The 14,769-nt window shown below is 52.8% G+C and overlaps 1 protein-coding gene across 2 annotated transcripts in view; it reads right to left on the minus strand.

The window, feature by feature from the left end:
• The window catches only part of PARP8 (poly(ADP-ribose) polymerase family member 8), a 150,420-nt gene extending 136,510 nt beyond the window's left edge, over window positions 1-13,910 (minus strand). The window contains exons 1-3 of one of the 2 annotated variants that reach the window (XM_036020161.1): window positions 13,882-13,910; window positions 7,292-7,393; window positions 6,319-6,373 (exon numbers count right to left, since the gene is read on the minus strand). In XM_036020161.1, coding sequence (XP_035876054.1) covers window positions 6,319-6,373; window positions 7,292-7,382 — 146 coding nt within the window. In that variant the 5' untranslated portion in view covers window positions 7,383-7,393; window positions 13,882-13,910. Of the gene's footprint in view, window positions 1-6,318; window positions 6,374-7,291; window positions 7,394-7,478; window positions 8,043-13,881 lie in introns of those variants that run through there. The other variant, XM_028513755.2, reaches the window with a different exon arrangement.
• Between the last annotated feature and the right edge of the window lie 859 nt (window positions 13,911-14,769).

The raw sequence follows: 14,769 nt of genomic DNA on the forward strand, positions 1-14,769 counted from the left end.
TTTCTGACTATTCCTGCTCAGCCCTGGGCTCAGGCACCCCCCACATGCCGACCGGCAGGTTTTCGATGCCAGCCTGGCAGACACACCCGGTCCCAAAACACTCCCAAGTTCTCCAGTCGGCCAATGCTCCTTACCCGGCCCCGGAACAGGCACTCACACTGCAGTCTGCTGCCTCTCAGTCACAGGGAGTCATTTAAATCACCCAGGCCTCAGTACCCGTCACCATGAAACATAAAACAAAACACCTACTCGTCTTGGTTGCAAACTTGGGTTGTGGGGCAGGCAAAAAGGACACCAGAGAGTACGGTACGCCCAATAAACACAACTGCAAGTACTATCTTCATCCATGAAATACATGGAGTTTGCACATTTCGTTCACAGAGACCCTTCCATAAAGGTATACTTGTGTTAAACGTGGTGGTTACGTTAGGTCAGTGGTTTTAAACATCATTGAACAGCACAAACCTTTTTCAAAGAAAATTTCCCCCAGAACAGAGCCAGAGCAGCCGTCACAGAGAAAGGGCCGTGCGAGCACCGATCTCGCCCACTCGGCTTCCTCGACACCCCACCCCCGCCAGGCACCCAGCTTTCCGGGGAGGTCCCCAGGGATCCAGTGGGCATATTTTTTTAAGTCATCATTTTGGATAATACAAAAGTACAATGGCAAGAGAAACCAACTAAATTTACTTTTTTTGAGATTTTATTTACTTATTTTTAGAGAGGGAAGGGAGGGAGATAGAAACATCAATGTGCGGTTGCTGGGGGCCATGGCCTGCAACCCAGGCATGTGCCCTGACTGGGAATCCAACCTGCGACACTGTGGTTCGCAGCCAGCGCTCAATCCACTGAGCTATGCCAGCCAGGGCCTAAATTTTCATTTATAAAACTGAGCCTTCTTTTCATTCTGAAACCTTGAGGAGCACTTCATGGTTTCAAAGTAACTGTCTACATCCAGACTTCTAGAACGAGCAGGTACTTCTTTCCTAATGACAGCTGATGACTCTTTTTGGGAGGATGGGGGGGGGGGGTATTGGGGGGACGACCTCTCACCCCCCCCCCCGCCCCTGCAGGCGAGCCCACTTCTCCTTTCCGAGAGTCGAGGAAAGCAAGTGCACTTGGCAACCAGGCAGACGGGTTCTCATGGCCTCCCTCCCAGGAGGAAGAAATTACATGCCAGGGATTATCCCTCACGCCCGCCCCCCCCCCCCCCCGCCGCCCCCTGCAAAATCTACTCGATCACCAGAGCGCTGTTCACTTTTTAAAACTGAACTAAAAATTTTTCAAATCCAAACTCTCCAGTCTGCCGCAGTTCCCACAACTATGATCCTACACAACGGCACTGTCTGTCTGCCCCCAGAAGTCATGTGAGCGTGTGACCCAGAGAACAGGGCTCGCAACTCCGGCAGAGGCAACTTCTGTAATCCACTGATTTAGTAATTCGGCCAACATCTACTTACTGAGCAAACGCAGTGTGAGAGGCCGAGAGCCACCGCTGGGCACACCGCACTGAGCAGGAGGGCCCTGCCTCCACCTTCAGACAGATACTACGAGAACGGGTGCTAGCGATACAGCTTTAGAAACACCTGGTGGTGCTGGGCAGGGGACAGGCTACCAGGCAAGGCTTCTCAGAGGGGAACCGGGCTCAGGGCGGTCTGGGCGGGGCAGGCAGACTAGGAGTGAGATGGGGAGGGGGCATGCAGGGTGCAGGTGGTGCTCCAGACAGCACGTGCAAAGGCCCAGGGGCGGGAGGAGGTGGCAGACCTCAGTGTGCACATCCGAAATGCAAGGGGCCGTAGAGTCGCAGCACCATTGTGACCCAGTCCATGCTCCTGAACAGTTGGGTGAACACCGGCTCCCCTAGAGCAACGGCGCACTTCAAACCATGCCCCCTTCCCCCGGCCACGGGAAAGGCTGTCTTTTCCTGCGGTCAGGGGGGCGCCTGTGCTGGCAACTCAGGACACCTGCCCACTATTAGATTCCTAACGTATGAACCATGTCTAACACAAGTATCAGATTCCTTACACGGAGTCACATGCCTAGACTGGAAAAACTCCCAATTTAATAAACATGTCTTTATTCTCCTAGCCTGTCCAAAAAAAAGACATTGTTGTATTCTTGGATGACGAGTTGTGAGAGCTCAAAAGAATATAATATGGTCTTTAGGCACAAATATCTTTTTTTAAATTTAATCTTTATTGCATTTTCCCCAGTGCCATTTAGCCCCCTTATACCTCCTTCCCCCCAGCAATCACCACACTGTTGTCCGTGTCCATGAGTCCTTTTTCCTTTTTGCTCAAACTCCCACCCCATCACCTCCCCACCCCCACTAGCTGTCAGCCTGCTGTCCACCTGTGGGCCTGTCCCAGTTCCCTCGTTAGTTCAGTCTGTCCATGAGAGTCCACGCGTGAGTGACATCATATAGTATCTGGGCACACGCATCTTATATGCACGGAGACGGACAAAAATTCTGAGAGAACAAATTCTAAACATTAATGAAAGATGGAGAAATCGTCTTTTTGGTTCATCTCTTTCTCTATTTCTTCCTACAATAAACAATCAATCACCATTTGTGTATGAAGTCCACAGGGCCTGGGCCGGGGCAGGCCAGGCCAGTGGGGTGCGGGGGCCGGGCAGGCAGGCAGTGGGTGCGGGGGCGGGGGGTTCCTCCTGTTCTCCCCGTCCCCAGAGACTCAGCCCATTTCCCATCTCCCAGTAGCTGTCCCCACCCACTCGACCCCTTTAGTTTCTTCCCTCAGTAACTGCAGGTCTCCCTGGAGGTGAGACGAAGGACCAGAAGCCCTAACCTTTGCGGCCTCAAGGAGTTTAAGGCCAACAACAAGGGACAAAGGACAAGGCCGGAGACCACCAGCATGACAGCACAGGGAAGGAACAACGTTTGCCTAAACTCACAAACCACGTACAGCTGAGGGCCCCAGCTTATAGGTCTCGGCACACCCCTGAAACCGGGAGGCAGCCCCGGGCGGGAGCCCACGGCAGGCCCTGGCCCCTGGCAGCTCCGAGGAGCCCAGGCATCAGAGGTGTTACAACGACCATTGCTGAGATGAACCCGTCTCGCCAGACACGCATACACGCTCTCAAGCACATGTGGATGGTGCTAATCATCAGACTCATAACACTTAACACTCCCTTTCTCATCCCGCTGTTTCTCAGTCCAATGACACTGCAACGCCACCCTCAAGAAAGCACCTGCCTCGCTTTTTGATGGGAAGGGGCCTCTGTCCGTGCTCAGAGGCCAGGGACACGCAGGCAGAGGAAAGAGCTCGGGTCTCCAGCCAGCCCGAGCAGGCCCCGCCAGACAGCTACCCCTCCTCTCGCTGAGCCAGCCTGGGCACAGTCCTTAAACGCAGAGCCTTGCTTTGCACGTCCCAAGGTGAGAATAAAATAATTCCATGAGCCTTCCCCTGAGGGAGAACTCCACGAACCCGGTTCTCCAGCTGACCGTCTGCTCCCTCTCCCTCCTCCTGAAGTCGGAACAGACCGACAACCGCCGCTCCAAAGGCCCATGGCCCAGGCCACCGGCCAGGCCCGGCACTGTCACCTCCTGGCATCCCCTCGGAACCCACAGAAACACAAAAGACAACACGTAAAAAAAAAAAAAAACCTCAAGATATTTTTTTAATAGGAATATGTTAAGATCAATCCCTGCCTTTAGAACAAAGTGCAACTCATTCTTGGAGAGTGTCCGAAAAGCAATGGTATATTCAGTTTTATCAACATACAACTGGAGTTGGAAATTATTCTTGACGTGCGTTCTCAATGGTTTAGATGAAATGAAAGTCAAAGACAATGCAAGACAAACACGGACGACCTCACCCTAAAATCCCTTCCGTGGTGAAGTCCAATTTACCGGACCCGGCACTGGGAACTGAATACTTTAAGTCGACGAGCACATGAAGTAAAAAGAGAGCAAGAGTACTGTAAGGGCACAGCTCAATGAGGACTGCACTGTAAGTATGGACGCGCATGGAGTTAAGCAGTATTTTTTTATATTTTTATTTTCAGGGGGAAAAGTGCCTTCTCTGTTAGGAACCCCTAAATGGGTCACGGTTAGAAGGACGGATACTGGGGCACCTGAACCACCTTTGAACCCCGAACTGCCCTGCAGAACCGGCTTCTGAGAAGACGAAGCCGTCGGGTCCCGGGCGGCGGCCCTGATTAGTTTTCCCCTTTCCCAGGCCTCTCCGCCCGAGGAGCCCGCGCCCCGGGGGTTTCGGTCCGGGGCAGAAGGACCCCGGGGCCCTTCCCGGGACTGCGCAGGAAGGCGAACATCTCCCACTTTAACAGCAGCGCTTCCCTCGCTGTACAGACAAGCAAACCGAGGCCACACGAGCTCGGGCATCTTCCCGAAAATGATAAACCTCGGGAGCTGAAAAGCGCACCCTGCGTCTTCCCAGCCCACACGGCTCCCCGGATGAATAGCCATTCTACATAAGACTACAGACCGGCTCGCTCGCCCAGGGAGTGTCTTCAACACACGGTGTGTAGGTGTGCCTAGGCTCCCTGCACTCCCAGATCTTGCAATTTTTGCAGATTGGAAAGTAAGGCCCTCCACCAACAAAGGAATAAGGGCTTTGCTGAAGGCTCAGATGACAGTTAATATCTTTGTAGCAGCCAGGTAATTTTTAAATTAAGGCAGATACTTTGTGTTTTTAGACATAATGCTGTTGCACACTTACTTAGGCTACGGTATAGTGTGAACGTAACTTTTATTTGCACCGGGAAACCACAGTATCCCTGTGATTAGCTTTATTGCGATATTCGCTTTATCTCGGTGACTGGGAACCAAACCCACAGCGTATCCGAAGCATGCTTGTATTTTAACTGGTAACATAACCTAAGAAGACATTAGTCATACACCAACATCCTCTGGATAATAAGTGGAGGAGCGGTGTTAATTTAGTTGAATCTTCTCTAAATTAATTACTCTTTTTATCCATAATTACAAAGCTGATGGTAAATTAAAAAGTACTGTCATTTTATTCTCTCCCAATAAGTACATACAATAGGTTATATTTTCAACGAGTAAATCAAATCAATATCGGAACCCTGCGTGGGGTAGTGAACACACAATACAATATACTGATGATGGACTATAGAATTGTACACCTGAAACCTATATAATTTCATTAACCAATGTCACCCCCCATAAATCCAATAAAAAGTAAAAACAAAAAAACTACATGATAAAAAGACAAAACACACACACACACACACACACCCCAATCCTGAAGCTTAGACGTGCTGCACCTACGAGAAACCGAAGGGCTATTTTAACTAAAGCTCCTTCTGGTTTTCAGATGTAGATTGCAACCCAGACCCTAAGCGCTTTAAAGATTCACATTAATTCCAAGTTTTTTAAAAGATGTGCTCACAGAAGAAAGCGTCTCCTGCAATCTGTAGGTTCGCACTTGTTTCCATCAGCTAAGAGGTATTTTGGAATGCGGTCAACGACACTGAACACCAAGTCCTCGCAGCAAGGAGAGGCCTGGGAGACAGTGCTCTCACCCTTGGAGACAGGGCTCTCACGCTTGGGACCACAGCTCTTTCAGTTTTAGGCCCCGGTGTCCGGAAAGGGGGGGCCAACGGGGAGAGCATCCTAACTTAACCAGTGAAGACAGCAAGGCATGTTCCAGCGGCCACCTTTCCCTTTAAGGCTACCTCCTCAATACAAAACTGCATTTGGACTCCTTTCACACTGCCAACAATTTAGTATTAATGTGTGCACATCATTCTTCCCCCTCAAGAAAGGAGCCCTCCGCTCCAGCTGGAAGTAACTTCCCAACGCTCTCCTGCAACTAAAAGGGAAAACGAAAAACACCACTCCTTCAAAAAAAAAAAAAAAAAAAAAGTATGGAGAACTGGCAGGCCGTGTGTTTATGTCAACCTTAGAAAAGATGGAGCAGCAGCTCACCGGGAAAAGCGTTCCCTGTGGCCCGACTGTGTGTGGACTGTGGGGCATCTGATGCATCTCACACTGCACACACCCGTGCTCAGGTTCTGCACCCGCCCGGCCGTGTCCACCCCCAAAGGCCCGAAGAGCAAACTACAGCGTCAACGTGAAGAGTGCAGCTCTGCTCCCTGCCTGGGGCCTGATCTTAGAAATGCTTGGCTCGAATATATTCCTGTCTCCTCTGCTTTTTAAAACCGAGGACCTCAGGCTTGGGATGTGGTTGAAGGGCAGAAACAAGAGGAAAAGAAAAAGAAAAGAAGAAAAAAAAAACCCCAAACGCGGACCGTACTAAGAACAAAGGAAACGCCAGCGTGTGAACAGGAAATGAAGCAACTCTAAACAAATACCTTTTGGGGCCGCCGACGTAGGTGAAGGTAAAGGTGGAGTCGGAGTATCTGAAATCTGAGACAGAAAAGTCGTGTTACGAGCTGGCCCCGGGGTGGGTCTTCTCCCCGAGTCAGGGCTGGGGCCCCGGGCTGGCGGAGCCGGGCGCCCGCGCCGCCGCCGGGAGGCGCGGGCTGGGGAGCCGCGGGGACCCCTGGCGCGTGGGAAGGGATGCCCCGCGCGACCGCCGCGGGAGGCCGCCCCCCGCAACAAGTGCCGGGCGCCATGGCAACGGCGGGAACAGCCCCGCCAGGGCGGCCGGAAGCGGCCCCCGCCGCGCTGGAGGCTGCGAAAGCCGCGCGCGATCCCTCTCCCGGGGGAGCAAGATGGACGCGAGGCGACCGAGCGCGGGGAGGGGACGCGGGCAGGCCGGGCGTCGCGCGCGCCCGGGACCACGCGCTGCCGGGCGGAGGGGGCCGGGCGGACCCGCAGGGGCCGGAGGTCGGCCCGACGCTGCCCGCGGGGCCTCGGCGCAGCCGGCCAGCGCGGCGCAGCGCAGCGGGCTCGGTTCCCGGCCACCGCCGCCGCTCAGCCCGTTGCGCAAATCCGCCGGGTCCCGCCGCCCCGCTCGGTCGCTGCCGCTGAAAGCCCGGCGGCGGGCTCGGGCGCTCCGGGAGTGCACGGTGGGGTGGGTGGGGGTGGGGGGCTCAAAATACAACCGAGGCCCCCGGCCGGCCCGGCCACCCGGGTTCTGCCCGCGAGGCTGCCGGCTGCCCCAGACTGGGGGGAGGGGGGGAACGGGACCGGCTGGCGCCCCCTCCCCCTGTGGGCTCCGGCTCTCGCCGCAGCAGCTGTTGCCAAACGAGCCCCGGAAGGGGGACGTGCGACCCACCCCCACCCCCGGCCACACACGTCGCGGTCTGCCAACTGGGAAGGGGGCGGCGGGCGACTGGGGAGCAGGCGCAGGGTCCGAGGCTCGGAGCGGCGAGAACTCACCTGCAAACAGGCAGTCCTTCTCGGCTCTGGACTTCTGGATCACGACGTCGATATCCTTCTGAATTCGCTCTTGCCTTGAACACATCCCCATGAAATCCACCCCTGGAAAAGAGGCAGCCGCTATTTCCACCCACCCCACCCCCTCGCACGCTTCCAGCTTTCTTAAATACTCAGTTAAAAATGAAACCTCTGGCCGAGGCAGGGGCTGAAGGCGAAGTGGCTTCGGAAGTGATCCTGGGTGAGGGAGGAGGCGGCGGGGGAGGGGGAGGGGGTCAGCTTTGCATTCCCAGATGTGACCGCCCAGCTGCCGCTCGCCGCCGCTGGATTCCAGTTTCCTGCCTCCTGACAAAGGATGCTGATGACACCGAGTCTCACTTTCTCCCTTCCCTGCCCGGAGCCAGGGCCGTGGGGGCCCGGGGTGCTGGCGGCGGCCGGAGAGCGAGCAGCGGCGGGGCGGCAGGCGCCGGCGAGGGGCGAGCCCCGCTCCGCCTCCCGCGCGCACGCCCCCCGTGGCCCCCACGCCGGCCTCCACTCCCGCGCACACTCGCGCCCGCGGGCGGTGCCGAGGCCGCTGCAGCGCTGCCCGCCGCAGACCCTCCGCACCCGCTGCCCCGCCGCGCGGTCACCCGGCCCCGGCCGCTGGTGCTGCGCTCGTCGCCGCCGCGGTCCCGGGCGCAGGCCGGGTTCCCCACCCGGGCCGCCGCGCGCGCCGGCCTCGGTGGGAATGCAGGTAGTGAAGGCGCCCCGGGGCTCCCCGCCCCCGCCCCCCAATCACCACTTTTATGAATGCCACTCCACTTTCGGAAGGAATTATGAGTCAGATGGAAAACCCTAACCGGAGTGGCCAAGGAGGGCGGGGGAGGAATAAAGGAAAATCTTTTAAATTGAAAAATAAATAAATAAAACGAACAAATCTCTCCTTGTTGCCACATCAGGCAAGGCGAAAAAGCTCTGGAATTACCCCAGACGCGCACCCTCCGGGACCCTTCCAGCCAGAGTCTTCCTCCCCCAAACGGAAAGCGGTTCAGCCCCTTTGGGCTGCCCTTTACGGGACGCTGCCCCTTTTGAGGGGCTTCTCCCACGTCCGAAATCCCACAAGTTCTTCCCTCATGGGCATTTCTGTCTATAAAAAAAAAAAAAGGCAGACTCAACGGGCACGGGTCAGGGACTCCCTAAAATAGAAACATCTGTCTGGCTAGTTGGAAAAGGGCACCCCTGTGCCAGTCAGTCAAGGGAAGCGATTACGATCCTCTGGCCTCGCTTAGAAATGAGATAGATACTACTCTGAGCCCCACCTACTGCTCCGCCTCAAGGCGCCCGGGGCTGGTGCAGCTGCCCGGCCTAGGCGCTGCCCTGTGCTTTGGGACGGGCGTCCAGTGGTCGATTTCCGACTGCTCCCTTCTCCACTGAGAAGGCTTCTCCGGGCAGACTGCGTGGCATCTGCATTCCCGGGGCCTGGTGCAGTGCCTGGAATATGGGAGGGAAGTGGCTATGTTGGTTGCGTGCGTGAAGGGCTGTGCCTTGCAGCGTCTTGGTAGGTACTCCAGTTTCAATCGGCTTCCTCATCAGCTTAAGGACCCCAGAGCAGTCAGACCAGCTCAGACCCCTTTATCAGCCCTGTTCAGACGCAGACAGTGACAATGCGATGTTTAGGAGAATTAAGAATGACTGTCATCACGGGCAGATTCTTAAGATCCTGGGAGAGACAAAGGCCACGGGAGATCATGTGCTCCAGTTGTTTCCTCGTGCAGAAAAGCAAACAGGACACTGTTGTACGGCCCCGGGAATACATCACACTGATGGTGAATGAAAGGCTTCCGGCCCAGGGTAGGGCAGGTTCAGGTCCTTCCTGGTTTTCTGCTTGGCTGACCACGGCACCTCCTCCTCTCCCACACTGCCGGGAGGGTCGTGCGCACTTCCTTCTTCCACTGGGTGCTCTAACTTCTCCAAAAAGCTGTAAATCCGCCCTGTCACAAGTGTGTGTGTTACGGCTGTCTGTCCACAGAGCTTGCATTCCCAAAGCAGAACTTCGACTACGAGTAAAGTTGAAGTCACTTTAAAGCTACCGAGTGTGCTGTTGCCTGGATCACCCTTCGGCTAGACCACTCTGTAAAACTGGCCTCCTCTCGATGTGTGCAATATTTGATTCCCGCCCCCCAAGCTTCACAGGCTGCCCTGTCTTTGCTCAACACAGCTAGCCTCGCTCTGTGCCTGCAAGATGTGATACGTTTCAGTATTTTTAAATGTGAAGGGATAAGATTAAAAAAATGGAACCTAGCCTTTCTCTCTAGTATGCATTTCTGCAAGATAGGTTTCTCAGTCAATACTACACATGCCACGCATGGCATCGTCGAGCCACGCTGGATCTTCATGGCCGGATTCTTCCCACCTCTGCCCACAGCCAGCATTCCGCTGACCCTGTCTTGTCTCAGACTCTTTTTTTTTTTAAGATTTTATTTATTTAATTTTAGAGAGGGAAAGGAGGGAGATAGAGAGAGAGAGAGAGAGAGAGAGAGAAACATCAATGTGCAGTTGCTGGGGGTCATGGCCCGCAATCCCAGCGTATACCCTGACTGGGAATCGAACCTGGGACACTTTGGTTTGCAGCCCGAGCTCAATCCACTGAGCTATACCAGCCGGGGCTCTCGTCTCAGACTCTTAATCAAACATGTGCATCATGTGTGCTCTTATTAAAAACTGTATGCACCTTTGAGAGAAGGGGTTTCTATCCTTGCTCTAAATACTCATGTGTGCATGCACATGCATGCATTCAGGAACAGAGCATGTACTAGGCCCTAAATAAGAGTGTTAGATCCCACCACTCACAGTGGGAGAACTCCGGCCCTATGCCATGGTAAGCTGGAGACAATCTATGTGGGATGACTGAGTCTAGTACAAAGGCTCACCAGTTTAGAAAAAAGGATCCCAAGCCAACAGATAGAAGTTATTAGAGAAAAAGCATCAATTTCCCACCGTGCCGAGAGGCCCCCACTGCGGTGTCAGGTAATGGAGATGTGTTAACTCTCACGCACCCAGAGCGGTGTGAGGTGGCCCCAAACACTTTACATGTGGTCACTCACTTCACATGTACACTAGCCCTCACGGTGGTAGCTGTTCTCTCACGCTTCACAGTGTACAGAAGAGGAAACAGGCACAAAGGAGTTCATTGACTCGTCTCCATTTTTTCTCACCAAACCTTTCAGCAGTTGAACTGAGCTTTAAGAACAATGAATGTTCTCTCTGGGGAGCAAGTGGCAGGGCCAACCAGAGTAGGTGCGGGAGGAGGACAATCAGAATTCCTGTGACCCTTGTGCCCCCAGTGGCCTGGAGCACACGCCCTAACAACGTGGGCTGGTCACAATTTCCCTCCCCTGCCCCGAAATTCCCTTCCCAAAGGAATCCCAACCCTTGGTGACTCTTAAGAAAAAGTCTGCCCTCTGCTATGCCCTGGGGACTGAGAGAAGCGGGTGGGAAGTAGGGTTAGCAAAGAAACCGCCCCCTTTCCCAGATGCATGGGTTGCTGTCAGGAGCAAAGGCCCACAGGCGTGCCTGCAGCAGCCTCTGTGGCCTGTGGGAACATCCCGTGACAGCTTGCCTCGGTGACGGGGTCAAACAGGGACACGGTGGGCCCCAGGGGTTTCGCTGGGAGGAGATGACCAGGGGTCGTTTGGCCTGGGTGAGGAAGTGGGATTTTAGGGAGAGAGGGAGGAGCTCCCAAAGTTCTTTTCGATTATTAGATCTATGTAAGCTCCTCCTGCAAACGGTTCTGCAATGGAGAGAATTCCGTGAAACTCAGAACACCTGCGAGGCCCACCTGGCTTCGTGCTAACCCAGGGGACTCAGGCAGCCCTTTCTGTACTCAGCTGCTAGACTTCTGCTGTGGGCGGGAGAGGCGAATCCTGGAATCCTGACCTCCTCGGAGAGGTCCAGCAATCACAGTACGAGCAACGGAGACTCAACCTTCAATGAACTCAACACAATGAGGGAGAATTTTCAGCCGTTTGCTGGGAAGTATGTCCCAGTTCGGCCCTAACCCGTGGCCGTTTTGTGGTCTTACGGCCTTTTCTAGCCTTAAGAGGTCCATGGCCTTACTGCACTTCACCCGCGTGGAGGCTGGAGCGAGAAACCTGGACACTGGTTCTCGCTCCAAGGGTCGCTTCCCTTTCGTCTGGCCTGTTTCTCTCTAAACTTTAATCCCCGCCTCTCACCAGCCCCGGAGGGATGCCTCGCCTTCCCATGCAAATGAGCTCATCCATCTCGGTTTGGACTCCTGTTCTTTCTACTCTGTTCTGAATACCTCTCATTTCCTTTATTTTTATTTACTTTTTTAAAGATTTTATTTATTTATTTTTAGAGAGGGAAGGGAGGGAGAAAGAGAGAGAGAAACATCAATGTGCGGTTGCTGGGGGCCGTGGCCTGCAACCCAGGCATGTGCCCTGACTGGGAATCAAACCTACAACACTTTGGTTCTCAGCCGGAGCTCAATCCACTGAGCTACGCCAGCCAGGTCATGTCCTTTATTTTTAAAAGTGCATAAATACTGCAACAATAGATATTTTCTGGGAAAACTGATTAAAACAGACGTGAGTGCAGAGAGTAAAATCCCCACCCATCCTAATCCTCAGTTCCCCTCCGCACCCCAAAGGTAACTGGCGATTATAGTTACGAGGCACCCCTTTCATTCTTGCATTCTTATATCCACGCAAATGCTTGTGTGTCCAGAGAGGGACACACACACACACACATTTTAGTGCAAGAGGAAACACATAATACATGTTGTTGTGCAACTTGAGCTTCCCACCGTCTCGGAGAACTCTCTGTGCAGGGACAGCCAGCGCCTACCGTGCAGCCACTGCGGAGAATTTTATTGAAGGGATGCACCCCAATACATTTTAACTGTGCCTCTTCAGTCACGATGGGCTTTTGAAACGTTTTGTGATGCAAACAATTTCCTGCAAATGCACATCTTTATGCACAGCTTTAGCAGTTTCTTTGGGATAGATTGTTGGAAGTGGAAAAACTGGATCACCAGGGACTGGCGATGGAAAAATTTGATAGGTACCAGCAAATCGCTCTCAAAATTACCTCATCACGTTACACTACACCAACTATTTCTGAGAGGACCCAATTCTTGGAGCCTTTCCTAACAACGGCAACCACCCGTTTTTAAATCTTTTCTAATCAGTTGGATACAGAATATTCATCTTGTTTTTATTTCTTTCCCAGATAATTAGCGAGGTTGGGCATATTTTTAAATGTTTATTGGCCAATGAGTATTCAACTATATTGAGTATGATTGCCTGCCCTATCCGCCCTATATTTTCCTGCTGGGGTTTTTTCTGGCTTTTTATTATTTATTCATAGGAGATCTTTATATATTCTGGACAGCGATCCCTTTTCTATTATGCTTTTTAGTCACATGGAAGTTTAACATTTGTATTTATTAAGAATAATGAAAAAAAAATTTTAAGGTAACTTCTTCGGACCAAATACTGCCTGCCCTCTTCAAAAAATCTTTCCTTGTTTTCAACTCACTGTCATTCCCTCTTCCCTGAACTCCTCGTTTCTAGCCGGTAAGTTCCTTGAAAGCAGGAGCTGGTTTTACTCATCTTAGTATCCACCACGGAGCTGGAAGTAGAGACTATTTTAATGTACTGCACAGTAGTAAAATGGATAATTATCAGGTTGACATAAAGTCTTAATCATCGTCTTTTTTTAAGATTTTACTTATTTATTTTTAGAGAGGGAAGGGAGGGAGAAAGAGAAAGAGAGAGAAACATCAATGTGCAGTTGCTGGGGTCATGGCCTGCAACCCAGGCATGTGCCCTGACTGGGAATCAAACCTGCGACACTTTGGTTCGCAGCCCGCGCTCAATCCACTGAGCTACACCAGCCAGGGCCTAATTATCATCTTTTGCCGCTGGTTTAAATCCCTTGACATCTAGATCGCCCGTGACTTACTCTCTGTTTCCACTGGCCCTGAATGGCCTTCCACACAGCGATGAGTCTGTTGGAGGTGCTCAGTAACCGCGCATTGATCCATCGCCTGGAGTCTGTTACTGTGTTATGACCTTGTACTTCTCAGGCTTTGTTCTCAAAAGGGGAGCGCGTCCTCAAGAGACTTCCATGGGATATAATTATCTTAGGAGACTTCCCCCCAAAATGGTTCCAGATTTAAGTCAGTTTGAGGAAAAGCGGATTAAATGAAGTTAAATAGTTTTCTCTCCCATTAATTTGAGTCCGTAATATGCCTAACTGTGAGGGACATGTGGTGTTTCCAAAAAATTTCTAGACGACTGAACACTTGGAGTTTTGGGTTTTTGTCTGTAAGTTGTGTTCCATGTAATTTCTATTTTGTGTATGTGTGTGTGTGTGTGTGTGTGTACATACACTTAATTCATGCAAAAACTTACATGTATTTCTCCTTTGTCACATCAGTTGTGAAACACCTTCAACACTCATCTCCGGGAGGCTTGTGATGACGAGCTCTCACGTGTCACGGGATCAGATTCCGACTCTCCAACTCAGCGGAGATCTACCTGCACAAGGTACACAACCACGTTGTTACGACATCAAATCTGTTTCCTCACCTGAAAAACGGGGAGAATAATGGCTCTTCCCCCCTAATGGCTAAAAAGAGCATTAAATGAGATAAACACCCGAGAAGAGAAATACAGAAGTTGCTTACTCTCTTCTCCATGGCGCGGGCGGAGTGCGTGGGCTGGGGCGTTGTGAGGCCTCCGCAGCCGACGCAGAGATGCCGATCTCGGGGTAGACCTTGACCATGAGCCCAGTGACACCACCGAGAACGTCAAGGCTAAAACCCAAGACAAGGAGGGCATCCCGCCTGAGCTGCGGTGACTAATGTTTGCGGGCAAACAGCGGGAGGATGGCCACGCCCTCTCGGACTACGACACTCAGACAGTGTCCCGCAGCGCTCCGGACTCCGCCTGCGGGGTGGCATCATTGGGCCCTCCCTCGCCAGCTCACCCCGGGGTACAGGTGTGACAAGAAGTACAAGTGTGACAAGACGATCTGCCACAAGTGTTATGGCCGCCTGCACCCCCTCCCCCACTGTCAACTGCCTCAAGAAGGAGTGTGGCCACACCAACAGTCTGCACCCCAAGAAGGTTAAATAACGCCCTTCCATCACCTCCTCTGGCCTATAGGGTGGTCTTCTGCCTGTTCCCGGGGACCCTGAGGCAGCAATAAGGTTTTCCTTTCATTGGCTGGAGCAGTAAACAAAAAATTGCTTAGTAAGAATTAATTATTATTAAAGGGCCGTTGAAAAAATTCTTTCCCTCAACACTATGTACAATGGACTGATTCTGCCTTTATTTTCCCAATTAGCCACGAGTTCTCCACAGGCTTGCACTTGTGACAAGTTATAAGTCTCTGCATAGGGACGTGGTCCTGGGTTCGGAAGCTCCCCGTGCGTGGTGCTCCGTGGGAAGCCGGACGTGTTCGAGCTGGAGGAA

Source organism: Phyllostomus discolor, chromosome 3 (assembly GCF_004126475.2).
Source record: "Phyllostomus discolor isolate MPI-MPIP mPhyDis1 chromosome 3, mPhyDis1.pri.v3, whole genome shotgun sequence".
In the NCBI taxonomy this organism is placed as follows: domain Eukaryota; kingdom Metazoa; phylum Chordata; class Mammalia; order Chiroptera; family Phyllostomidae; genus Phyllostomus; species Phyllostomus discolor.